The following is a 26,790-nucleotide window of genomic DNA, read 5'->3' on the forward strand; positions in this document are numbered from 1 at the left end:
TTCAGCACCCGCACTCTTCTACTACGAAGCCATGCTGTTGTAATAGCTGCAGTATGTGGTTTTGCATTGTCCTGCTGAAATACACATCATCTGGAGGGGAGCATATGTTGCTCTAAAACCTTTATATACCTTTCAGCATTCATAGTGCCTTCCAAAACATGCAAGCTGCCCATACCATATGTACTTCTGCACCCCCATACCATCAGAGATGCTGGCTTTTGAATTGAATGCTGATGACACGCTGGAAGGTCTCCCTCCTCTTTAGCCTGGAGGACACGGCATCTGTGATTTCCAATAAGAATGTCAAATTTGGACTAGTCTGACCATAGAACACTTTTCCATTTTGAAACGGTCCATTTTAAATGAGCCTTGGCCCACAGGACACGACGGCGCTTCTGGACCAGGTTCACATATGGCTTCCTTTTTGCATGATAAAGCTTTAGTTGGCATCTGCAGATGGCACGGCGCATTGTGTTTACCGACAGTGGTTTCTGGAAGATCACCTCTCATCTCGACCAATCACATGAATGAACGCAAGCACGGTCTGTCTACTTCATTGTGTGGTGTGCGAGAGCATGTCAGGGGAGGCGCGTGGAGTCGTAGAATAATAAGTAGAATAATAATTAATTATTGATTACTAATTTGAATCAGTACTTTATAACGAAAATCATATCTTAAATTTTGCAATCACATCATTTTAAACTGTAAACTCCTGGAAAGTCCAAGGATCCAGTAAACGAATTCAAACAGTAAGCTCAAAACAGCACTAATGCCGATTTAATCAGCGATTACGGAGAGAATAGTGACTTACGTCTAGATGTCAGTAAAATTATTATTTTCAGAGTGTATTTGGCTTAAAAGCAAGAGTGTTTTATAATGAACGCTGAAAATGCGGTGGTCAGAGATTTAGCGATTCTGAATGGATCCGTATATTAAAGGCAGGTGATTTAGTGGTCTTTGGTGTCTCCCTCTGGTCCTGTTTGGTATTGCAGCATGACTTCTGCTAATTTGTATTGAAAACTTTTATTTATTGATTGATTGATTGTGGCACTATACATACATTGTGAATTATTAAAAAGTACCTACATTATTTATTTAATATAAATAAATAAATAAATGGGGGGGGGGGGGGGGGGTACCGGCACTTCTTTTTTTCCACTTCAAGCACTGTCTTCGGCCTTGTCCCTTACGCATAGAGATTTCTCCAGTTTCTCTGAATCTTTTGATGATGTTATGTACTGTAGATAATGAGATTTGCAAAGCCTTTGCACTTTGACGTTGAGGAACGTTGTTTTTAAAGTATTCCACAACTTTTTACACATTCTTTCACAGATTGGAGAGCCTCTGCCCATCTTTACTTCTGAGAGACTCTGCCTTTCTAAGACATCCCTTTTATAGCTAATCATGTTAAAGAACTGATGTCAATTAACTTAATTAGTTGCTAGATGCTCTCCCAGCTGAATCTTTAAAAAATGTCTTGCTTTTTCAGCCCTTTGTTGCCCCCGTGCCAACTTTTTTGAGACCTGTAGCAGGCATCGAATTTGAAATGAGTTCATTTAGTGGCTAAAAGTGTAAAAATCTCTCAGTTTAAACATTTGTTATGTTCTCTATGTTCTATTGTGAATAAAATATTGGTTCATGTGATTTGAAAGTCTTTAAGTTTTCATTTTATTCAAATTTAAAAAATGTCCCAACATTTCCGGAAATCAGGTTGTATGTTCTGCTGCCACATTAGTGTTCTTTAGTTTCAGTATTTTTGAAAATGTCTTGTTCTCACGATCTCTTAGTGGTTATTTACCAGTTAAGACTGTATGTGTGAAAGGGGCTAATGTCTTCAGGAATTCTATAAAGTTGCAGGTAAGGTATGTTAAATCCAGGTTGGAGCTAATCTCTGCAGGAAAGTGAATCTTGAGTTGAGGAACCCTGACCTATACATTCTCACCACCCTCCTCAGGTGTACGCAGGTGTACGCAGGTCCGACACAGGATCATTAATACTAACTCATTAATACAACCTCACCCCAAGATTGGGTCTATGGTCTTCCATCACTGTCGCTGCTGTGGTCCTTTCAGTGTAGAATCTTTAGTTCTTCTATTCCTCAGCTGCGCAGCATGTACCAGACACAATTCCAAAGCTGCTCTTTGCTGGAATAAATGTTTATTCACAGCTGGGAGTCCGCTGGTCACAACAACCAAGAGAGACTCCCTGAACAGAAAGATACACGTGCATTTATATCTTGTAGTTGAGTAAAACTCAGTGTCACTGAAGTCTTCTTCACTATAATTGGTTATATTGATCTGTTGATTGGTTTGTCTTAATCATATGACTGTTAAGCCCTAAACACACGGCGTGATTTTCGGTTGTCCCAGATGAAAGATTGGCATCATGAAACATGGCGATTTCTGTGATCGTGGCTCATAATCGGTGGTCCTGTGTCATACAGTGAGAGAGGTTCAAAGATGGCCGTTGTCACGGTCTTGCGACCAATAGCCTACGATACAGCATGATCATCACACAGTGTGTTTACTGCTATGATCCATGTTTACTGACCAACCAATAAAAACGCGACATGAAATCAACGCGACATGGTCTCTGATCTGAGCACCCTTAGTCTACACCAGGGGTCCTCATCTCTTCAGCTTTCCTGCAGAGTTTAGGAAACCTAAAAAAAACACTCCTGAACAAGCTAATCAAGGTATTCAGTATTACTAAAAAGTTGCAGGTAGGTATGTCTAATCCAGGTTGGAGATAAACTCTGCAGGAAAGTGGATTTTGAGGTTCAGAGTTGAGGACACCTGGTCTACACTGTTCTGTACATTACATGTTGAAATATCCTTTTGACCCCTTATGAGGCCATTACATAAAACATTTCCATCACCTTTTTTTCAAGCCCCTAATGTTTTGAGTTAGAGGTTTGCAGTTCCATGTGAATGAAATCAAGAAAGGTGTGACATGGGGAAATGTAGGTGGTAAAGTTCAATTGTTCATCAAACACTACGCCACAGGTGATAGCTGATGGATTTCAACTGCTGGATGGAGTGTTTGTTGTTTTGAGCCCTCGGATTACATGGGTTAGCAATCTTAAAGAGTTCTCCTGTAAAAGGTGGGAGAGGATCAGGTCTAAGGGACATGTTGCAGGCACAGTGAACATTGGAGAACTCATTGGGTGGATGTTGTGTTTGGGTAGTAGTGTAGAGTACTGATGGTCGCCACATTATCAATAAAAGTGAAATGTGAAAATCTGCAGTCAGAGAAAAAGTGTAAGAAGTTGTAGGAAGACAATAGAGAGGAGAATAGTTGTCAATAGTTCTCAGGTGTCTGAGTTGTCACTGATTTTGAATTGTTAGTAAGACCCCTTGACAACAGCAACACAAATTAAGCCAAAAGATCATAATTCAGATCAGCTTGGTCTTTTGTTTAGTTTAGATTTTTCAAATGTTGCAGTTGCTTGAGGTTTATCAAAGTTTCACATCTCAAGAGATGAAGGACAGCTGGAGCAAGGGACAGAGAATACCGGAACTTGACAGTGAGATTGTTACATGAACTTTAATTAAAGCAGAGTTTCAAACCTATATTCTTTTTAGCAACAAAGAAAAAGTTGGAGGCTACAGCATAAGTACGTGAATGAAGGTAGCCTTGTTTGAGCACTATATATACTGCTTTATGGTATTTTTGTTCTTGGAGCAACAGTGCACTTGTAATGGCCTTTATCATTTAAAAGAAATCACAAACGGTTTGTATGTAATCAAAAAATATGTTAATTAACATGAATTTAAAATTAATTATGGAATATTGTGTAATATTATTACAATTTAAATAACTGTATTCCGTTGTAATGTTAATATAATCTAAAACTAAATGTATTTTTTCAATTAATTTTCAGCTGCCATTACTCCAGTTAAGTGTCTTCAATGATGATTAGCATGACTCAAAAATCATTCTAATATGCTGATTTGCATGTGGTTAAAAAATCCATCTCCAAAAGACCAAATCCATGTCATAATGTTGCTATACATTTATTCCAAAATGGCAATTTGACTCTCCTTAAATCAGAGGGACCCTTTGCATGTTCTGTCTGAGTTGGCATAGGTTTCCTGTGGCGAAGGAACGTACGTCTCCGTTCAACCGAGACGTTCCCTTTCAGTTCGGAACTGACCGATGAATTGGGGATATCTACCAACACGCCACCGTCGCTGGCCCTTCCAGCGCTCTGTTGAGACTCCTGAACCGCCCCCACCTTGTTGGAGCGGGAGTCAGGGCTCTAAGCATAGAAGGTCAGTCACTGCTGTTCCGCAAGACCCACTCAGAGTGACTATTGGATAACGCTGGGAAAGCGTGCCCTAGAAGGGAAGGGGACGCTGCGGAGGCCACATCCTGCCCGTAGGAAGGTAAAATGTGGCGGTTACACATATGGACTAGCCAACAGGGTAGTACAACATATGGAAGTCTCTGGGGTGGTTCCAACCTAGTTCTAGGGGGGAAAGAACACCAGCAGAGACGAAAGAGTGGGCTCTGTCGAGGAAAAGAAACGGGCTAGCTGGACTGGGTAGCTTCTGCGGAAAAAAACGCATATGGGATCACTGCTGGAACCACACATATGGACACCCAGCCTGACACCGGTTCCACAATACAACGAGTGAAGGCCTGGCGTCAGACGCTCCGCCACGTCTGACTGCCGGGGAGGGTGACAGAGGAATTCACAGGGTTAGCCATTCCTGGGGAACTCTACTGGAGCAAAAGACGCACGTATCCGGCCCAGTGGGCGGGAGTGGCGTTGCAAGCCGACACTTAGAACGGGTCCTTCGCACTACTGACTACTGGGGGCGAGTACACGGGAAGATACCGTCTCTACACGAAGGCTATAGAATCTAGCAAACGTGTTAGGTGTTGCCCAGCCCGCAGCTCTACAAATATCTGTCAGCGAGGCGCCTTGAGCCAGCGTGCTTCACCCCCAAGCAAACAACGATGAAACAAGGGCAGGGAGGAACACACAGCCTAAACTACTGTTTACTTTTCTCACACCCTTTATCAGACTTAGACTTAGCCTTTGGCATGGCTTTATCGATTCTCACAGTGACAGACAACGGTAAATAGGACATACACACACAGAGCGCTTCGCTGAATGACAGAAGCTGCTGGTGTATCCACCTCACGTGCTTTTATAACTTCCTGGTCACGTGTCACCCCATCCGTGACATCGCGCCCATTCATTGGTTTGATTACACATATGTTTCAGAGCATGGTCTCACTGAAGGCGTTCCCAAAGCGTTCGACGCAGCTCGAGTTCCTGAAGGGGAACCACTGGGCTTGTTTATATTTCTTAAGAACTATGTTCTGAATCTGTTTCCCCCACATTAAATTATTATTTTATTTTTTATTTGATGTCTACAGTAATTTGAATTTGAAGGTGCAAGCTGCAAATTCTGCTTTAAGGTTGCATCACCCTCTACATATAAGTTAAAGGGGACATCAAATGCAAAATTCAATTTTACATGGTGTTTGCATACAAATGTTTCTTAGCTGTGTGTGGACACAACCACCCTACAATGATAAAAATCCATTTGCTCCCTTTCCAAAAAAAAATCCAAATCCCCAAGAAAGAATCAATTTGCTCCGTCCACAAACACTGACGGACTGTCCTGTATTATTTCCGCGGTCCGTGTACTTGGCGGCCAAATGATTTTCCTTTTGAAACTAGAAAACCAAAATCGGGAAATGAGCGTCCACTCGTTTTTTTATTTAATATTGCAAGTAGAAAAATTAGAAAACAGAGAAACCATTTTTGTTTTTTTCATTTAAAAAAAAAAAGAATTCAGCTTAATTTATTTTTTTTTTGCTCAGGGGTAGAAAAATGAATAAACAGCTTGAATATTCGATTTCTACACGTGGGCAGGAATTAAACGCCCCTTTCTGCTGATTGGTCAGCCGAAGATCAAACAGTACCGTCATCAGGGCTGCGTTCAGCTCCAAAAAACGGTGTAAAACATTTATTAAATGGAAACGGTGATGCGTTGAACACCCTGTTCTGATGACACAAGTGTTGCAACTTTGAGAAGGCCACTCTGTGTGTTCTTTTTGAATAATTTTCAGAGCCTGATGAAATCGCTATAAATACGTGTTTAATACTGCAAAATACGCTCGATGTTACAGTCACTGCCCTTGCCGTCCAGAATAAAAGAGGACATCCCAATGGAGTGAAGGGATTTGTGGAAACTGTGCTTCCTAATTATTGTGATCCAACATTTGCCTCGCATTTCAGGAGGAAAAGAAATTTCAGGTGAAGGATAATCCACTTCTTACCTCCGAGACTGTGTTATGAGCTATATGACCTTATTATTTTTATTGTGAGTATTAGGCTTATCATTATTGCTGATCACTGTTGTTGTGCTATGATATTGCAATATTTGCCATTATATAATCAGAGGAGGATAGAAAAGTTTATGAAAGTGTCACTCCACAATACAATAGCAAAATATATAAATATGTATAGTATTTTTGTTATATTAATTAGTGTCTAGCACACCTTCCTAGGGAAAGGATATGGACCAGAAGACATTGCAATTACTGCATGATATTTAGACAGACTTAAAGAAGTTCCAGATCGACTTGTGCTCTTATTATTTCAGTTATTTTGCCTTTAATGTAAATAAACATGTGCAAACAATATACTTATTATTTTGATGTTAATTACATTTACTTACACATTCATCATCATCATGTTGATATGCGATTTTACTATAAAACTCTTATGACAAACATGTCTTCTAATATCTTCAACTGTTGTGCATACCGAGCTGCAACAGACACAAGTAAACGACTTCACTTGGACCCATTGTGCGAGTTGTCTCTTTAATACCGCGTGGTTTATATACACGTTGCTGCTGATTGGCCTGACTTTTTTGACACACCCCCCAAACAAGAGAAAACGTATCTCAAACCCCGTTGCACACCGTTTACAGGAAATATGTCGTTCAACCCGGAAACCGTAGCAAAACGTTTGCCTGAATACGCCCCATAGGAAACCTTGATGGAATGTACTGTTTAATATACTTTATGTTGTTAATAATAACAAATGTATTATATTTTCTTTCGCTTTGTACCGTTATTTTTACATTAATACAGTACAAAATTATCCTAATTAAATCAATGTGTTATGCAAATTACCTCGTTATCAAAACTAAGTCACATTATATTACCTACCTATTTATTTATTCATCTACCTACCTATGTTAAACCAAAAGATCATAACTATCTTCTGTGAAAATGTCAGACTTCTCTCTGCTTTTGTATGCAGTACTTCTCCTGCATTTAGTCCACTTAAACTCCATCTCTGCAAGCTCACATTCATCTGCTATATTTTAGTGTGCAACACCCACATCTCAAAATCTTAAGAACACCGGATGCACACCCAGCATCCTTATTTTTTTTTTATTTTATTTTTTTCTGTACTTGTGACTTTGTACTTGATTTATGTAGCCTACTTGATGTACCACTGGAAAACAATGCCAATATGAATGTTTGGTCATCAGATTACATGATGGACAATGCATTATGATCAGCTTGGTTATGCATTATTAAAATTAAAACTATGAAATATACATAAAATGTTTTTTTTATATTTATATTTAATGTTAATTATAAAACGAAACATCTATCAGACAACAACCATTCGTTTTTCATGCATTTTTAAGCTTTCGACCTCACTGGCGTGCCATACAGCTAGGATGTGTCATTATAGTGACGTCAGATGTTTCGTAGGCTATCAAAATGAAGGCGCACGCGCGGTAACTTAGGTCTATCAATAACTTGTAGCTGAATGTATGACAATGCATGAAACTAACGTTAACCCCAGTGCAACGTTTATTTGTTCGTTTCCTGACTGTCAGGCGTCGTACAACAAAGCATGGAAGCTAGAAGCGCATCTCTGCAAGCATACAGGGGAAGTAAGTTAAGCGCAGAGTTTTATTTACGCATGTATGACACGTTCTGAAAGCCATTTTAAATGATAATAAAGTAATTTAAACGAAATGGCATATGCCATATTTCAAACGAAGTAGATGTTTATTGATTGATTGTTTGCAGAGGCCATTTAAGTGCGAGTATAACGGGTGCAGCAAATCATTCTGCACGAAATCTCATCTTGCTCGTCACACACTGACACATACCGGCGACAGACCTTACAAGTGAGTGTTTTTTTTGTTTTTTTGTTTGGTTGTATAAGTGTAAGTTTAATAGCATAGTAAATTGTCATTTACTCCCGCTAACAGATGCACTGAGGACGGATGCAACGAACGATTCACCACAAACTCCAACCTGAAGAAACACAGTTCACGTATTCACAGACAAGAGACAAAACAGTACATTGTAAGTAAATACAAACGCAATTAGCCACAAAAAAAAAAATAACGTGGTATTTTTGAGGACTGAATTAAATGTCTACACGAAAGAGAATTTAGATTATACACCTCAAATGTAAGTGATGGTTATATTCAGTTCAGCAACACTTTTGCTGGAAAACAGTGGCATACAACGCAAAACCATACTGACTTAAACGATATATTCACAAGGCCTAAAAACGCATGATCAGCCAATCTAATAGTGGAAACAAACAAGTGACAGTTCTGTGGCCCATCCTTATTATTGAGCCCTGGCATGTAAATATCATTCAGTACCATGATGTAATGTAATACACTCTAAAAAACACTGGGTTAAAAACAACCCAAATTGGGTTGTTTTTAACCCAACTGCTGGGTAAATATAGGACAGAACCCATATGGGGTTAAACTAACCCAAGAAGTTGGGTTATTAATTTTAACCCAGCAAATGGGTTGTTTTTCTACCCAAAACTTGGTTATTTTTTACTAAAATTATGGGTTAATTTGATTTCATAAATGGGTTATATTTTGAAAGGTAATTTATTTGTATTCCTTTTAAAATCATATTTTAAAATTAAATATACCACATGATAAACAAACAGGTCAACATTGTATAAGCTTTATTTTTTCATTAATATTTTTCAGCACATTACACTTTGTAAATACACTTTACTCAACCAAAAATTCAAGAGATCATACAAAAGTAAAACAATAAAATTCCATTTATAAACAGCATTCAAAAACAATTTATTTCATTTTTATGGTTTGTCTCTGTAGTTGAAAAACTGTAAATGTTTTAACATTTTAAAAAATTCATGAACTACAAAAAACCTCAAGGTTTAGTAAAACAGTTTGCACATGAATCCATATGCACATGAAGTTAAAAACTCTGAAATACCTCAACAACTGTTTGTTACAAAGCAGTATTGTTTTTAGTCTACGAACCTGTTGTTTTTAGCCTACAGTATGAACACAAAAATAAAACAATGAAAAACAGAATTTTTCCAGTAAAAAGTTTTCACAAAAATATTGATAATCATCAGTATGTGCACAAAGTACTACTCTTCCTCAAGCAAAAAAATAAATATATATATATATATATAAACTTAACTGCAAATAAAATGAAAAATAAATTGCTACCTCATATACTTGAACCACTACTTGTTCAAAGAACTTCTTATCGTCTACTTGCAAGAATGTAGTGCCGAGTGTAAAAATTTCACTGTTGGGGATTCACTTCCCTCCAACTGAAAAATATTTTGAATAAACTCCCAACAATAGAAACACTGTTTTGGATAGGTTACATCGAAAACATAAAATGATTTGAAGCATGCATCTACTGCCCCAATGAGAGTGCTTTGCTCCAAAGCTTTTCCTGCAAGGATGACAAATGCCTGAGAGTCAATGAGTCCATTTTCAAGTGACAGGACATAAGGGTAAGGTCTTGATGCTTCAGCCTGCTGGAGGTACTCCACCATATTTGTTCCAACCTAAAGGACAGATAATGCAAATGAATTAAGGTGAAAAATAATGGGGGTATCGGGGTGTGGGTATGGGTGGTGGGTTGGGTAGTTAATCCAAAATGTTTATTCAATCAAGGGCCAGAGCTTTGGATGAGGCAAAATACCTGAAAGTTATTATGGCCCACTTTGACAGAGCCACTGACAGGCATACAAAGCAAGTCAAAAGAGTTTCGGTAACACTTTACAATAACGTTTTATTAGTTAAAATGAACTAAGCATGAACAATACTTCTACAGAATTTAATAATCTTAATTTCTACATTTACTGTTGAAATCACATTGTATTTGTTAACATTGGTTAATGCACTGTGAAAATATGAATGACTGTTGCTTTTTTTCAAACTAACAGTAACAAAAATTCAATAAATACTGTAACAAATGTATTGCTCATTGTTAGTTTATGTTAGTTAACACATTAATATTAACAAATGAGATATACAATATATATATATATATATATATACACACACACAAATATTTACATGTTAAGAAATTTGCTGAAAAAAATGCATTTGAAAACGAGAGGATGCTTCTTTTTTCTGCTTTATAAACAACAAAAAGTCCCTTTGTCTTGACATCTTAAAATCATTGGACTTTGAGATTGCAGGGATTTTTTTGCATGAACTACTCCTTTAAGAATCGAGTCTACCCATTACCTGGCACGACTGTCCTGCATGGTGCATCTTCTTTCTCTCCTTGTGGTCTTCTCAAGCGCCTCAGTCGCTTTCGTATGTTCCTCAGTCTCTCTTCAATGAACCCAGTGGCTGGTCTATTATTTCGGCATTGGGCATACCATGTGTCCTGGAAAGACATAAATAATGTATGAACATACAATACACATGAACACAGGGCCTGAATTTCAGTGCGGGATTGTGGGTATTGTGAATAATTCTATACATTCCTCTACACATTGTCACTTATATATTTAAAAAATTCAGCAATTTAAACAATTCTGTATGCCCTCTCTGAAAAGTACACAGTAACATGTACTATTTACATAGCAACAAATCTTACTACTTACATAACCATTGGCAGTTTTATCGTGCAGACAGGGGAATGCTTGCACCAAGGCTGATGCTAGGCCCTTTTTTGTCTCCGAGCTTGGACTATGAACAAGAAAAGACAAAAATAGTGAATAATCAGAACAAACGATTGCAAGTTACAACCATGACGCGGGCCACAAAAAAAATGCAGATGGGCTAAGCTACCTCGGCTTTAGGTGATTATGATCCATCATATAAGTGATATTTTAGATACAGAACGGCACATTTTACCAGTCGGAAACGATTAAATAATACGAAGACAAATACAAACCTTAATTTCACCAGAAAAAACGCTGAAGACAGTGTTTGAAAAAGTGCCGTCTAGAAGTCCTCCTGCTGACGATCCAAAAAGCCCGCGACAGATGACCCAAAAATTGGGTTGTTTTGACTCAGCAGCACTGCAGTACGATGGAGGATGGGCAGGTTTGACTGTACGTGTACAAAAGGTGGTTTTCAGAAATGTATTACCAAAGATTTAGCTGTAATGGACAGAAATCTCATTTTAATAATCTGAAAAGGCAAGGAATGCAAGTTTACATTACATCTCGTTGCATAAATTTGAAAATTTATTTACTATCAGACCAGCGGGCATTTTAAACCAGCAAAGCAAAACGAACGAAGCTGGCGGCGCATTTAATGCCATGTAAACTTGACTGTTATCGCACATTTGTCTTTTTATAGCCCTCAGTATTATGTTATGTGTATAAATAGGTTAAAAAATACATGTTATATGTATAAATATATTGATACGAACCTTATTTCTCCAAATATTACAGTGTGTGTGTGGCATCCACCTCCACCTCGAATTCAGTCAGCCCGCGCTGCGCTGAGCCTACTGAGTTGATTTGACCCAAGAAGCTGGGTTGATGCGTCTGGGTGGGGGAGGGGGTGTATTGATTCAACTCTCAGTAAAAATGACCCAGAAAATAACCCAGCGGTTGGGTTACAAAGAACTACCCCAAAACTACCCAGGACTGAGAAAATAACCCCCAAAAAATACCCAAATGGCTTAACCCAGCATTTGGGTAGAAAAAATAACCCAGGATTTTTTAGAGTGTATTAAGGGCTGTAGGTACGTTATATGTGTGATTGTTGTTGTCTTCATATTTCTAATGTTTTTTTTTTTAGTGCACATTTGAAGGATGTGGCAAAGCATTCAAGAAAAATAACCAGCTGAAAACCCATGAGTGTACACACACCCAGCTGCTACCGTTCATGTAAGACTTTGCACTCTTTCGTCCTGTCTCTTTATTGTCAGTAAACTAGCATAATATAACACTTAGAACTGTGTGTCATTTGATGGTGTGTTAATACTGCAATGGCTCTGATCATCAGGTGTTTACATGAAGGCTGTGGGAGACGGTTTTCACAACGTGGTAAACTAAAGCGTCATGAGAAGGTACATAAAGGTATGTCCTCTGCTTGTTCTGTTGTTCATAAAGGAATGGTTCAGTTGTTCATTCCATACCCGTATGACTTTTTTCTTTAAGGTTATTTGACTTATTTTTCTATATAATAAAAATTTAATAAAATAAAAAAAAAAAAAAAATCCTTTGCTCGTGTGCTAGGTCAAAGGCTATACTTTGGCTAGGTTGTGGCACAAATAGTTTTACCATTTACAGCTCTTTGTTATTCTTCTAGTCATTTACCTATAGCAGCTAATAAATTGAAAGTTTTGCACCGTTTTAAAATTTGTAGTCTCCTGCTCCCGTACAATAGTTTTGTGAGACTGATGCTGAAACACAAAGTTACGTTCTTTTTTTTCTGACTCATGAAGTCATTAGATGTGTTTCTACCATACTGTCATAACTTTGCAGGTTATTCTTGCACTGTGGAGGGCTGCTCATTTGTGGGAAAGAACTGGACGGAGATGACAAACCACAAAAAAGTTCATATTGGTAATCCTGTGTTTTGTTCTGAATGTAAATAGCCTAACTTTACAGAAAGTTACAAAATATTACTTTGGTAATTGTTTTGTATGTGTTCAGTCAGGGTACAGTGTGATCAGTGTAAGAAAACATTCAGGGATAGCTGGTTCCTGAAGCAGCATCAGCATGTTCACTCTGAAGAGCGCATGGTATTCCACTGCCCCAGAGATGAATGTACCCGCTCGTACACCACTGCGTTCAACTTGCAGAGCCACATACTCTCTTTCCATGAAGAGCAGCGCTTCTTCATCTGCACTCACCCTGGCTGTGGCAAGTCCTTTGCCATGAAGGTAACAGTGCTTTCCCATCATCTGAGTTCTGCCTCACTTACTTCATTTCCATCCAAGGGTTTTTTTTGCCAAATCAATCAATTAATTAAAATGTTTAATGCATAAATGGTCAGCTAATAGAAATTAAATGTATTTGATAAAATTCAGATAAAACTTTCAAATTTATGAAAAGTGTTTTGTCATTTCAGTTTTGGTGCATACATTCTATAATTCAAATGTTGCAAGAAAAAAAAAAACTAATTTGGAAACATGTTTTGTCGAGAGAAAAAAGGCTTTAATGCAAATGCATGTGGTGTCACAACAGAATTACAGTCTATAGTGTTGCTCCCATTAAGCACTGTTTTTTTGTTGATGTTCAAGGGAGCATTAAATTTTTTTCAAACTTCATACACAGTGAAATGGCTTAATGAAATCTACATTCTAAACATTTTTCAATGTCAGTCATTTGTATGATAAATATTAAGTTATTTCATAAGTCATTTCAGGGCAGCCTTTCTCTATCATGCTAAAATGTGACTGGCTTGACTGCATGTTTCTTATCTGATACCTGCTCCAGTTGCACGTCGCTTTCTGATTTCTTTATATTTCTGAATTTAATATTGTTAGATCAGTAAGCTGGCCAATTTGAGTTGTCTTCCTACTCTTAGAAAGAATTGGGGACATCTGAGATACAAAATAAACTTTTTTTTATTTTTTTGCTGCAGCAAAGTTTACTTCGCCATGGTGTGGTTCATGATCCTGAAAAGAAACAGGTAACTACTTGCAGTACTACTTATTGATCAGCTGAATCAGAGGTTGATGAAATATCAAACAACAGGTGTTTAAAATGTTTTAAAGTTAAAAATAACTGCCCTTATTGTCTCTTTCAGCTGAAACCCCGCCCAAAACGCTCCCTGGCATCCCGTCTGAGTGGCCACAAACCAAAAAACAAACGTCAAACAAAAGCATCATCTTCAGGTGTATCTTCAGTGCCACATAGTAACCAATCAGAAACAACTATGAATCCTCAATTAATTGGTCAGCTGCATTCTTTCAGCTCTGAATGTTGTAAAATTCCAAAACCAGACTTCCCAGAAACCTTGCATAGTTATGAGCCCATTAAATCAGGTGTTGTCAGCCAAACTAAATCTATTTATTCTGAACTCGGTGACCCGGCAAATCCAGTGGTTCACCTTTTAGAACCGCTTTTAGTGTAGTCCATTTATCACGAGTCATATTCCAGTGAACCCAAGCAACAGTTTTGTTTTGGAGACTTTTTCCAGTGTAAACATATCACTGCACCAAAATACACTTTTGTAATTAAATGTGCATATTTTATTGTTGCTTCAAATCTTTTGAGTCCTCTGTAGAGGAGTTACGAAGAGATGCTGGTGTCTCTGAGTCAGGTTTTAAATTCTTGTTCGAAGTCTCTTCTCCCTTTTTCTGCAGTTCTTTAGCAGAAGCAAGCCGAAGGACACACACGGCAGCACGACCCCCGCGAACCACAGAAGGTTTTGATACAAAGCCAACAGGCACTGATATCCTCTCCATCATCTGTGCTAAGACTTTGTCCTGTTTAGAAGAAAAAAAAGAAAATGCTGAAATCTGCTTGGTAATGGTGGATTGTACCCATTTCCATTTTCAAAGCAGCACAGCGCTGTTAATTTAATAGTAATTGTTGTGTTGGTTGTACATTTATATAATGAATTTGTGTAAATAAACTGTAAACTCGTATCACTCAAATCTTAATATTTCCAGTATTTAAGGATTGGTTGCACCCAACGTTTCAAGGACAATATGAGTTAAGCTTTATCGAGAGCATCAGTTACACGTTAAAAGCAAAAAATTAAAATAAATCATGCGGTTACAATGTAATTCTATGGCACAAGTCATTGTAGTAGTGGAACAAACATTAATACACGTAATGATTCTCAAAGTACTCAATATAGTAAATTGCTTTCATCAGTTAGCTCATAATCCAGAATGGTAGTTTCACTAGTAAAAGGATGACTTGCACAACCTTACAGCTCAGATAGCTCACATTCTTTGTATGGAAGATGTACAGTTGAAGTCAAAACTTTACATGCATGGTTTTTCCTTCTGGAGCATCAGTGAGCGTTTGAACTTTCTGTAATAGTTGCAAATGAGTCCCTCAGTTGTCCTCAGTGTGGAAAGATGGATCTCAAAATCATACAGTCATTGTCGGAAAGGGTTCAAATACACAAAAATGCTGGAAAACCAAAGAATTTGTGGGACCTGAAGAACAGCAGGCAGTTTAACTGTTCAGGACAAACAAGGGACTCATGAACAACTATCACTAAACAAACAAAAAAAAACAGCTTTGGATCGTTCAGGTAACAACACAGTATTAAGAATCAAGTGTATGTAAACTTTTGAACGGGGTCATTTTTATCAATTCAACATTTTCTCTTGTGGACTATATGTAAACATCTTTTATGTGAAATATCTTATTCAGGTCAGTACTAAAATAATAACATGCATTTTGTATGATCCTCTTATTTTGGTAAAATAAACAATTTGCAAAAATAATCAATTTTGCAGATTCTGAAAGGTGTATGTAAAGTTTTGACTTCAACTGTATATAAATGCTATGAAATTAAGAGCTGCATATATTGGCTGGTAATACACAGCATAGATGGTAGAAGGTCACTTTCCAGAATCTTAACGTTTTCTGTTCTTCTGTAGTGGATTAAACATTGCTGTGGGCTCTTATAAATTGTTCACACTGTTCCTCATTTGTTAGTTTCTCTGGTAAACTTGCCCCATAGACTTTCACCATATGCATATTTATGTAAAGACAAGTTATTACTATATTCGGTCTCAGAGACAAAACATAAATCTAGTTTTGATTCTGGGACATTCCTTCAACTCAAAGCTTTCTTTGTGCACAGTGAAACACTATTTACTTTAAACAACACAAACATAGACAGCTGATGTGCAATTGAAATTGATTACTAAACAAATGCAAATGAAATGCATATTCTGTTTCCATACCAGTGGAGTGCCGTCATTTCCTGCTCTGATAGTGAGTCTGACGTGGTTGTTTTTTTCCAGCCAGCTGACAACTTGCCGCAGTTTAGTGTCCAAGTCATGAAGGGAGATATCGGAGGAAAAAACAAGCTCCTTTGATTGGACAGGCCCTGCAGATGCAACAAAAAGTTCTCGCAATGAAGCACAATAAGGAGATAGAGAAACAGAAATCATGCACTTGCAAGACAAATAGTTAACCCAAAAATGGACTACTTTTCTGTTATTTAAAATGACTTAAGAGTAGTAAATAATGACAGAATGTACATTTTTGGGTCAACTATCACTTAAAGAATTATATTTTTAAACTATTGGAGAACTGTTATATATTTGAGTCTGATTCTCACTGTAGTATGACTGCAATATTGCAGCTTTGATCATATTCAGCTATTTTTTTTCTTTTCTTTTTTGTGGACTGAAACGCACCTTTCTTGGATTTCTGTGTGTCTCTAAGTTTCATCTGCTCTTCATGGATCTGTTTCCCTTTCATCAGTCTGTATAATGGAGGATCACAATTGTCATTTATGGCAACAAGCTTCAGCCCCGTTTCGTCCATCAGTCGTATCACATCAGCACGGTGCAATGTACCCAATTCATCTCCATCCTCACCCAATAACTTTATATGGCGCGGACCAATCTTCCTACCCACGCTGCCGAAAGTGACTCGTGCTCTCGGGTCCAGCTTTTTAGTTTCCTTCTGGAAATCTGTCACACCGGTGCTCCCACTCTCAGTGTCTGTGGAGAAGGACATACATAGCGAGGGCGAGACAATATGGCAAGAACATGCTGGCCTGAGGGTTGATGGGCTCCTTGCCAGGCGTGAGGTGACCAGGCTGATGGGTTGAAGAGGACAGCGGCTTAGTGCCTGACTCGAAACAAACCTCAGGAAACCCAGAGACATCCTAGAAGAGAGTGTCATGAACATTACAAAGAAGTGTCTGTCATTTTTTTTAATCCACCCCAGATTACAATGTCTGTATACACTACTGGTAAAAAGTTTAAAATAATTAAGATTTTTTAATGTTCTAGAAAGAAGTATCTTCTGGTCACCAAGGTTACATTTATTTTGATGAAAAATACAGTAAAAACAGTAATTGTGAAATATTACAATTTAAAAGAAATGTTTTCTATATGAATATATTTAAAAAATTTTATTTTTGTGATGCAAAGCTGTACTTACTTCAGTATCACATGATGCTTTACATTACAGGAATAAATTACATTTATTCAAATTGAGAATGCAGACTTGATGAACGCAAGAGACGTCTTTCAAAAACATTTAAAAAAATATTAATCATTCCAAGCATTTGTTTTTGGTGAAACGAAGTAGACACTTATTAAAAATACAACATATATACTTATTAAAAATACAACATATATATAAAGTATACAATATTTACTCCATTACTAAGGTTTTTGATAGTCTTTCAGATTTGAACTAACAAACACCAAACTGATCGAAACTACTTACACTAGAGTCGTACGGAACCGACGCCAAGGACGAAGAAAATGATTTCAAGACAAATAATCTGGGTCATAAACACAAAATTTGCCCTCGGAATAAATAAAACCAGAAACATTAAAGCAAGTAATGCTTCTCTGACTGACAAACGAATCTTGGCGCACACATGTGACGTCACGCCAACGCGCCGCTGCTGTGTAATTTAAAATTTTATGTAATTTTATGTAATCTTATGAGATTTGTAAATGTGTTTTGGAATGGAGTGCAACTTTGCTTAATAGAAAGAGGTATCTCTTGGTCCCTTTTGAATATATAACATGCAGCGTTAGAAAAGAAGAAAGCATATTACATTTTTCTAGCAGGAAAAATTTGTTTTAGGCTAGTAACGTTATATAAAATACTAGATTTGTTTGTAGAAGGGATATTGCGCATTTTTACTGGACGTTTGAATGACAACAACAATAATAGGCCTAATAATAATAATAAATAGCCCAGTTCATTTCAGTTTAGAGATGCATTTTAATAACCAAAGAGCTCTAGCATATCATTGCGTAAAAAGATTGAGCTCACGTGGGTCAGTTTCTGTGCGCTCGTCTGTGCTTAACTCGACTTGACACGATTTGACCCGGGCCACAGCTCATTGGGCCTCTTTATACCTTTATAGCCTACTGCTCTCTTGACACTTTTTCCAAGCCTCCATTGACTGGAAAAAAAAAACATAAATAAATAAAATTACTTAAATAATAAACTACGCCATAATCAACTTTATAATAATAGTAACTCTTTTATATTTTGTGCTAGTTTTATTCTATTCTAGCAACGTTTTTAAAATATTGCCAAATGGAACAATATTGTGTTTCTGATCCATGTTTGTAAATAACAAAATTGTTAGTATTAATTATTTTATTGTAGGCCTATTTATTGTAATTGTTATTTTGTCTATGTTTGCTATTTATTTTTATTTATTTTATTTTATTTTATTATTAGTAGTAGTATTTTTTTTATTTTTGAAAATGAATCTCCCCTAATACCCGCATACAGCTCTTTTTATATTCTTACTCCTAAAAAGCAGACAAAAACTTTGTAAAGGTTTTCTAATATGTGTTTTAGACATTGTGGGAAAGGCAGCATGGGTTGACCCTGTGGCTTAGGCCTTAGCTGCATTGAAACAGTAAATCTAGAGATTTTACAGTCAGCTGAGCAGCAATAGATTAATTTGTTTAACGCTGATGGGTACAAAGAGCCTCTAATCTTTGCTGTTCTCAATGGCTTTAACCTTCGTGTCAGAGAGAAGCTGCTGTGTTTCTAAGGCTCCATTTCTCCCAGAATTCCTCTGTCACCTGCCCAACTGCAGGTGCACCGACAGATCCCTCCCATCAGAGAGCTGGGCACAGGAAGTGCAAAGAGGCTGAGGTCATAGGCCATAGCGGAGGCGCTTGTTATGTTTCCATCAACAAGGTTTGAGTTTCAAAGAGCAGGCAGGAATAGAGAGAAAGGCAAAGAAAGAGTCTGAATGCAAAAAGAGCCTAAATTTAAAAGAGAACAGTAGAATAGGACTATTCTTTTTTCATGTTGTGGGGGTTGGGTGATTGGATGTGTAACTGTGCTCTCCAAAAAAAAAAAAGACAAAAACAATTACTTGCAAGTATTTTTTTATTTTTTTTCTCAATAATTTCATTGTTTCATTTATGCAGTAATGTTTGAGTCTATTTAAGTACATAGTAATGGTGTAATTTTCTACGTTAACCTGTTAAATATAGGAGTAATTTTAAAAGTTAGATGGCTACTGCAATGAGACCGAATTTAACAATGCCGCCCTTTATTACAGAGCTAAAGTGCATAATGATGAACCTCCAGTCTATTCAGCAAATGGGACCTTAGATTAAGGAAGCCGTGAGGGCATGAACCACAAATGTTTGGAGAAAGAACTTCGTTGCAAAGGAGATGGTTGACAAAAAAATGTGCCGCCTGCGAGCAGCAGGTGGATAATTGTACACGCTTGACTGCGCCTAGAGAAAGATGCGCTTGCAGAAAGAGCATTCATGAAGCAGCCTTAGGAGCTTCCTAGTTTGCTAATTAGCGCAAGGATACCAGTTCTTCTAACAGGCACCTGCATAGTGGCACACCTTTCAAACAAAAAGGATGTTACCATACAGAAGTTGCACAGTATCTTGTCAAAGGAGAATCTTATACTACTCTAAACACTGCCTTCTTTTCAGCATCTCTCTGTTTTTGGGTTGTATGAGTCTTTGTTTGTTGCTCATGCAGCACGTCTTTGTTAGACTATTAACAGTATTTTGAGTGACATGTCTAAAGAGATTTTGTCAGACTAGGATAGAATATTCCTCTGGAGAACTGCAAAGTTTTTACGATATGGTGTATTTTTTTCAGACAAACTATTTTAAATGTTGATTGAACTAGGAGTTTTTCTTAAAACAAAAAAGCTGACATTACATAAAACAATTTTAACACTTTAGATGCACTTGAATAATGAAGTCCTGAAGTCCTCTGCACTTTACAACGGCACCTGGAGAAAATACAGAGCAAAAACAACTTTATGCACACAACAAGTTTTTTTAAACACCATTTACCTTTTCTTTTGAAAATGTATAAATGTAGTTATTCCCTCATTTTAATGCAGAATTGTAAAATACCAGTAACCTAAATTGACGGAAATTCATCCATAAATTGATAAAAGTAATTTATTTGTGTTGTTACAAACCACAAACCTGTGTGACTTACTGGATCTTATACATCATTTACATTGTATGTACAAAAAAAAAAAAAATAGTACTTTGTGTTCTACATTAGAAAAAAGTGCATATATGTGAATGTGAATTTTTAGGACAGAATTTTCATTTATTCGGTGAACTATCCTGTTAAAGCAGTAGTTCACCCAAAAATGAAAATGTACTCACCCTCAGGCCATCCAAGATGCAGATGAGTTTGCCTCTTCATCAGAACAGATTTTAAGAAATTGACATTACATCGCAACATTACTCGCATTACATCACTTGCTCACCAATGGATCCTCTGCAGTGAATGGGTGCCGCCAGAATTAGAGTCCAAACAGCTGATAAGAAAAACATCATAATAATCCACACAACTCCAGTCCATCAATTAAGGTCCTGTGAAGTGAAAGAAATATTTATTATATTTACTTTAAAATATTGCCTCTATCCATAATATTACTTTCTCCTGCAGTGAAAATCAAAATCTTGTCTCGTCTGAATGAGGAGAAAAATATGCACAGATCATTTTATGAGGAAACAGACCAAACTGTACTTTTTCACTGGAAGAAGCGTTATTATATATTTGGGTCCAGAATCGACGGTTTACATTTAAAATCCCTTAATGATGCATTTTTTTCTTTCAAACACACAGCAAATGTTCAATTTTCATTTTTGGGTGAACTATTCCTTTAATGATATTAATCTAAGTGAGTTAAGGGATTTGTCAAATATTGTCAAAATCACATGTTTAGAACAACTGTTTTGAATTATGTAAATAAGTGATTGCAACCAGGGGACCGGGGCCCCACTAGGGGGCCTCGGCAAACCTCCATGGGGGCCAAAATAAGCCTTTAAAATATATATAAATTCTAATCTTAATGAAGATACTCAAAAACCATATCATATTTTTGAGTTTGTTTATTTTTATTACAATAAAATACATCTCTATTTCTAATATTATAATAGAAATAGAGATAAATATCAGCTTAGATAGGAGGCTCTTCAAATATTTTCTTGGACAAAGACAGGCCTTGGTGTCAAAAAGGTGGAGAACCACTGATGTAAATGGAAAGTACATTGTTGTCTCTCTGTACCTTGTCTCTCATCAACCAAAACTCTTTGCCACAGCTCGAGTGAAAAAGCATCAATCCCCTCTTGAAATTCTGAAGAAATGGGAAAGAAATCCTTCCTTGCCAAGCCCTCTCAACATATTCTGATTTATATCAGTACTTCATTGTGCCTCCAACTGTTTTAATCCAAATAAAATCAAAGGTAATGTTTCATTTTTACATAATGATCCTTTATCAGTTATTAACATAATTAGCCAGCTCTCAGCAGCTTGTGGGGTCCGCAAGGTCTAATTGGCCCTGTGGCATGATGGGAAATAGCACAAGGTGTCGCGTTGGGCAGGTGTTGATGGTGGAGGTGAGTGGCAAACGTGGGGCAACGCAGAGGCGGGTAATTACAGGATGAATTTCACTTTAATAAATGTGGGAGATGCAGATAGCTGGGCTTTCTACCTAATGGCTTCTGCCTCTGGAGCCACTTTAGACAGCGAATGATCTGAAAGAGTGTTTAATTAACACATGCTCTCTGATCCAGAGAGCGAATGAGAGGATGAGAGAAAATGTAAAACGAGCAAATACAAAGAGGAATATAACAGGGGAAGACAGAAAAGAGAATGGAAGAAAGAAAGGGACAATAAGGAGATGTAGAGAGAGAATATTGAAGAGCTGACAAGATATAAAAATAGAGATCAATATACAAAAAAGATAGATTTTTTTATAGTTGCTGCTGCAATGCGAGAATGTTGCGGCTTATTGCCAGAGTGTCCCTATGTGGTTGCTAGGGTAGTTACTTACTAGCCGAAGATTTGAGCAACAAAACAATGCAGCAACTACCAAGAGGAGTGTGGAAAGTGTACCAGAGAAAAGCAGGCTCACATAGAAACCTCAGCTCAGACCTGAACTTTGCTGTTGAGCTTAATTCTCACTGTTTGCCACCTCAGGATACAATTACCACAATTGATCACCTACTGGCAGTTGTAATGAACTTTGAAATTGTTTGCAAAGCCACTGTGTTTCTGTTTTCATCTCCTATTGACCATAATGTTAAGTTAGATTTTGGAGGTAATGTATTAAAGTAATAAAAACAACAAATTATTTTTGACCTCTTTTTCATAACCATCCTTTGTACAAAGGTTTTTAGAATGATGTTAGACCAAAAAATTATTATTGATAGCACTAATAGTATTGTATTTGTATTTTTTATGTAATTTAATGTTGTTGTTGTTTTTCTTGTTGTTGTTGTTTTGTGCAAATTTAGTAAACACAACGTATAGCCAGTTGTTTGTCAAAAGCAATGAAAAGGCCGTTTAAAATCACAACAGAAGTAGCATCAAATGTGTTTTGTTTTTTTGTTTGTTTGTTTTTGTCATACAGTCATGTAGCCTACAACTAAGTGAAACAGATTATCAAAAAGGAAAATAGGTGTTATGGGCACTTGGTTCGATGGGTTGTTTGGATTTCCATTTCGTTCCAACTGTAGCTGTTTTAATGCGCATGTGCGACCTGCGCGTAAAAATCCGGCGGTGAGCGTACAGTACGCGCGTACTATTCTGATGACGAAATTCGCGTCACGCGCACTGTATGCTGTCCCTCGCTTACGTGTAAAAAGTGAAGTATACTTTGGCCTTAAGTGTATGCAGCTTCAAGGTTGCGTACCTTAAGCTCCTTAAGTTAACAGTATCACTTTTTTTACAGTGCAGGTCGGTGAATCCACTTTCTTCAGTATTATACTGTTACAAAACAGTAGGCCTAAAGCTGTTTTGAAAATGAAACACAAGTTCACTTTGCCTGACACGGGTTCACATATCGCGTCTCTGTTATCGGCGTCCTATGCAGACTTTATGTGGGTGTGGTGGTGATGATGGCGGCGTTTGCGTGTCTCACTCTGTTGGTGTCTGTCTGTGTGAGTATCCGAGTGTGTGTGTGTGTGTGTGTGTGTGTGTGTGTGTAGCTCCGTGGAGTACTCCGGGCCGCGCGCTCGCTCTCCCCACTCAGCTCGAGCTAAAAGCCCTGGAACGGGACGGTAATTGCCCAATTAGGCCTCTCGCTCGGCGGCCCGTACCGCTCTCTCCGCGCCTCCACGCCACCGCTCGCACCGATAATTGAGCTGAAAGCAAACGAACGGCCGGCAGACAAACAAGCTACTAGAAAATAATTACTTGGAGTGTTTCTTTTCAGTAGCTGTACAGCGGATTTCATTATCGTGAATAGCCACTAAAGCTGCTCGAAACGCTGGTAGTTGTCATTTTCATAGGGACTTGATAATGACATTAATTTGTCTTAATGGCTGGTTCTATTGTTATAAATAGGAAAATGAGCCGAAATTGTCTTGCTGTGGCGAGGCGAAGAGGACTCCGTCGAGCTCCCGGCAGACATGAGGAGTTAAATTGGTGTGCTTGTCAAATTTCCAATAATTTGTTATATGGAACACGAGTAATGCCAGTGCCATTAGGGTTCATTTTCCCTAAATTCATTACTGCCCTTGTTTCCCTTTTATGTTTCTAATGCCCAATCACATTTCTCTCTGCTTCAAGTGGTTTTACAAGGATTGGACTGACTGACAGACAAAACACACACTTGCGCGCGCGCACGCACACACACACATCTTGTGCAGTTATGCGCTCACTCACTCACTCACTCACTCACAGTGGGATATGCATACTGACACACAGGCACTACTACTCACAAAACTATGATATTCATAGTACCAGATGTTGTGAGATTACTTTGGTACCGATGTGGATGAGAACTGTCAAGTGTGTATTTCAGTGCTGTTAGCGCGCTAATGCAGCTGATTCGGGGATGCTGGAACCTTTCCCCCAATAATTTAAAATGACATTACAGCAAAGTAGACCTAATGGTGAATCAGTCCTGCGGAGATGACTGCAAGCATTAGCTTCAACAAAGTACCATGATCTAGTCCCTTAATTGCTGTTGCTTCGGTTTCTCAACAGGGGGCGACGTAGTAACATTCAGCTGAAGATATTTCAGTTAGTCTATATACATCCTAGACATTTGTTTAACTTCTAGAAAACCTGCAGACATTAATAGGGCAACACAATTACATTGTAAAAATCTATCCATTCAGCTTGTCGGTCATTTCTTTAATTTTAGGATATACTAGTTTGGCACTACATTGATACAGAAATTAGATTAAGTGTATATATATTTAATTATATATTGTGTCTGTGTATTTGATTTGCAGTTTAGATCACATCAGCATCAATAATAACAGAACAAAAAGGAAAGAAAAATATGAATAAAAGTAGCAGGGTAGAAAGTTTGATAAAACAATCCTTTCAGATGTTACATTTGCTTTATCTGTGAATAGTTTTGATAATGCATGCATTATACAAGGATAATTTTAGCATTTTTCTTTCATTTTCCTATAAGCATTATTGCAATGCACATTATTCAAATTCAAAAGTTATTGTGTTTGCGAATTCATATTTAATGGGTAAATAATTGAAATGAAAGCAATCAGTTGCATTGTACTGAGCTTCTATCTGATTCATCTCATACATCTTTTATCCTTTCTCTGTATTTCATATAAATCAACACAAAATGCAAAATAAATAATGTGCTTAATTAGTCTATTTGCCAACCATCAAATTTTAAAGTGGATTGTAATTGTTCTAATAAGCATAATTCTCTAATCCATATATTCTCTTTGAGTGGGAACCTGCAACAAGACCCACCAATGAAAACACAAAGGCTCAACATTTTAGCAAGTCCCTGTTTTCTGCATGCCATGCTTAAAGACTACTAGCTTTTCATTTATGCCTTAAAGATATTATGAATCATTATGAAATTATGATATTATGAAATTGAGTTTTAAATTAAATATAGGTCCATTATTCTTACAATGTAGTGCATTTGACATGTTTTTATCATAAATTGTTTGTCTTGATAGAACACTAAACTCAGTTTGGCATGAGAGAGAGAGAGAGAGAGAGAGAGAGAGAGAGATCACATTAGTTCACTTTCTTTTATAATATAACAATTAGATTAGTTTTTGATTAGTTTTGAGTGGATGTTGCCATGTTTCTGGGTGCTATACACAAAATTTCTAAAATGGAAAACTAAAAGAAAATTTTTCTAAGAATATTACTAATTTGACTTTGTTTCAAACAAATGAACTTTTACCTTTAAAACATGTAATAATAATAATAATAATAGCATTTACCTAAATGTCTTCATTTTTGCACATTATTTATCAATAAGGCTTATAAAAACAACTCATTTGTCACTATTTATAAATATTTAAAAGTAATACATTCAAAGTCCGAGTCTTATTTTTAATGTACTGTGATTTGACACACTAATTCTAGTTAATTCTACTATTCTCATCTCACTTACTAAAGAAGATGGGGAAGCAATCTATACAGCTACATAATAAATAAATCCATGCACCTTTACTTAATCTCTCTATTAATATACCAGGAAAAGGAACTGAATGTGGGTCAGACAGAGTATTCAATCAATTGTTCCTAAAGCTTTCTCCTTTTTTTGACTTGGAATGAACTTAATATAAATCTAACACCTTGAAAAAAGACCAAACTAACAAACAAATAAATATCACGGCTGAAAATAATCTTAAAGATTAATGAAATTGCTTCAATTCTCTCTTGCCTGTTAAGCTTGCAGTGTCAATGAATACTTACAAACCCATTTCTTATCTTTTATATAAACCGGTGCACAAACAAGTTTAACAAATTTAAAGTTGCTATGATAATCAACCACAGACCACAGATGCTATGCTTGTGATTACCCTTGTAATTAATGGTCACATGCAGAGACATGCAAAATTAGTATTTATATTTTAATGTCTAAATGAAATAGCTTGGAGTAAAAAGTATAGTATTTATTGAAAATGTTATGAATACAAGTTAACAGTTTTAAAAAGTTTGAGAATATTTAATTGTTTATCGGTTATCAGTATTTTTTCTTAACCCTTAATATCATGTTCTATCACGTTAGTTCTTTGTAATATTCCTTTAAATAAAAAAGCCAGTCATCCTCCAAGAGGTGAGCAAGATTCAAGAAGCAACATTGTGTGAAATCTGTGACATTGCTTTGTTTCAGTCTCATTACACCATTTGACAAAATCACATAATGTAATCAAATATAATACATTATAATATCAAAATTTCATAACAGAAATGACCCAGTTACTAAAAGGTTGTCAAACCATAAATTTAAGTTTTTCAATATTATTAAGAATTTTTAAAATTCTTTACGTTGCACTCCTGTACATTTTACACTTTTTGCTTTCAAGGCTAAGCAAGTTCATTTATTTTGAATATGGATTTGGAATAATCTACCTAACCTTATTTGAAATAAC

At 36.9% G+C, this 26,790-nt stretch overlaps 2 protein-coding genes across 2 annotated transcripts; one reads left to right on the forward strand and one right to left on the reverse strand.

The window, feature by feature from the left end:
* Positions 1–7,751: 7,751 nt before the first annotated feature.
* LOC306869613 (transcription factor IIIA-like) lies at positions 7,752–14,877 on the forward strand. Its single transcript, XM_079416419.1, has 10 exons — positions 7,752–7,784; positions 7,887–7,943; positions 8,083–8,183; positions 8,268–8,364; positions 12,069–12,157; positions 12,276–12,349; positions 12,758–12,838; positions 12,929–13,158; positions 13,863–13,910; positions 14,028–14,877. Coding segments are annotated over exons 5-10 (762 nt in total). The 5' UTR covers positions 7,752–7,784; positions 7,887–7,943; positions 8,083–8,183; positions 8,268–8,364; positions 12,069–12,155; the 3' UTR covers positions 14,355–14,877.
* On the reverse strand, positions 13,415–17,820 carry LOC306869612 (translation initiation factor IF-3, mitochondrial-like). The gene is made up of 4 exons (XM_079416418.1): positions 17,657–17,820; positions 16,612–17,087; positions 16,153–16,298; positions 13,415–14,709 (listed from the first exon to the last, which is right to left on the reverse strand). Exons 2-4 carry the CDS (start codon positions 17,084–17,086, stop codon positions 14,473–14,475), a joined length of 858 nt encoding a protein of 285 aa, XP_079272544.1. The 5' UTR covers position 17,087; positions 17,657–17,820; the 3' UTR covers positions 13,415–14,472.
* Positions 17,821–26,790: the final 8,970 nt, after the last annotated feature.

This window comes from Barbus barbus (genome assembly GCF_936440315.1).
Source record: "Barbus barbus genome assembly, chromosome: 5".
In the NCBI taxonomy this organism is placed as follows: domain Eukaryota; kingdom Metazoa; phylum Chordata; class Actinopteri; order Cypriniformes; family Cyprinidae; genus Barbus; species Barbus barbus.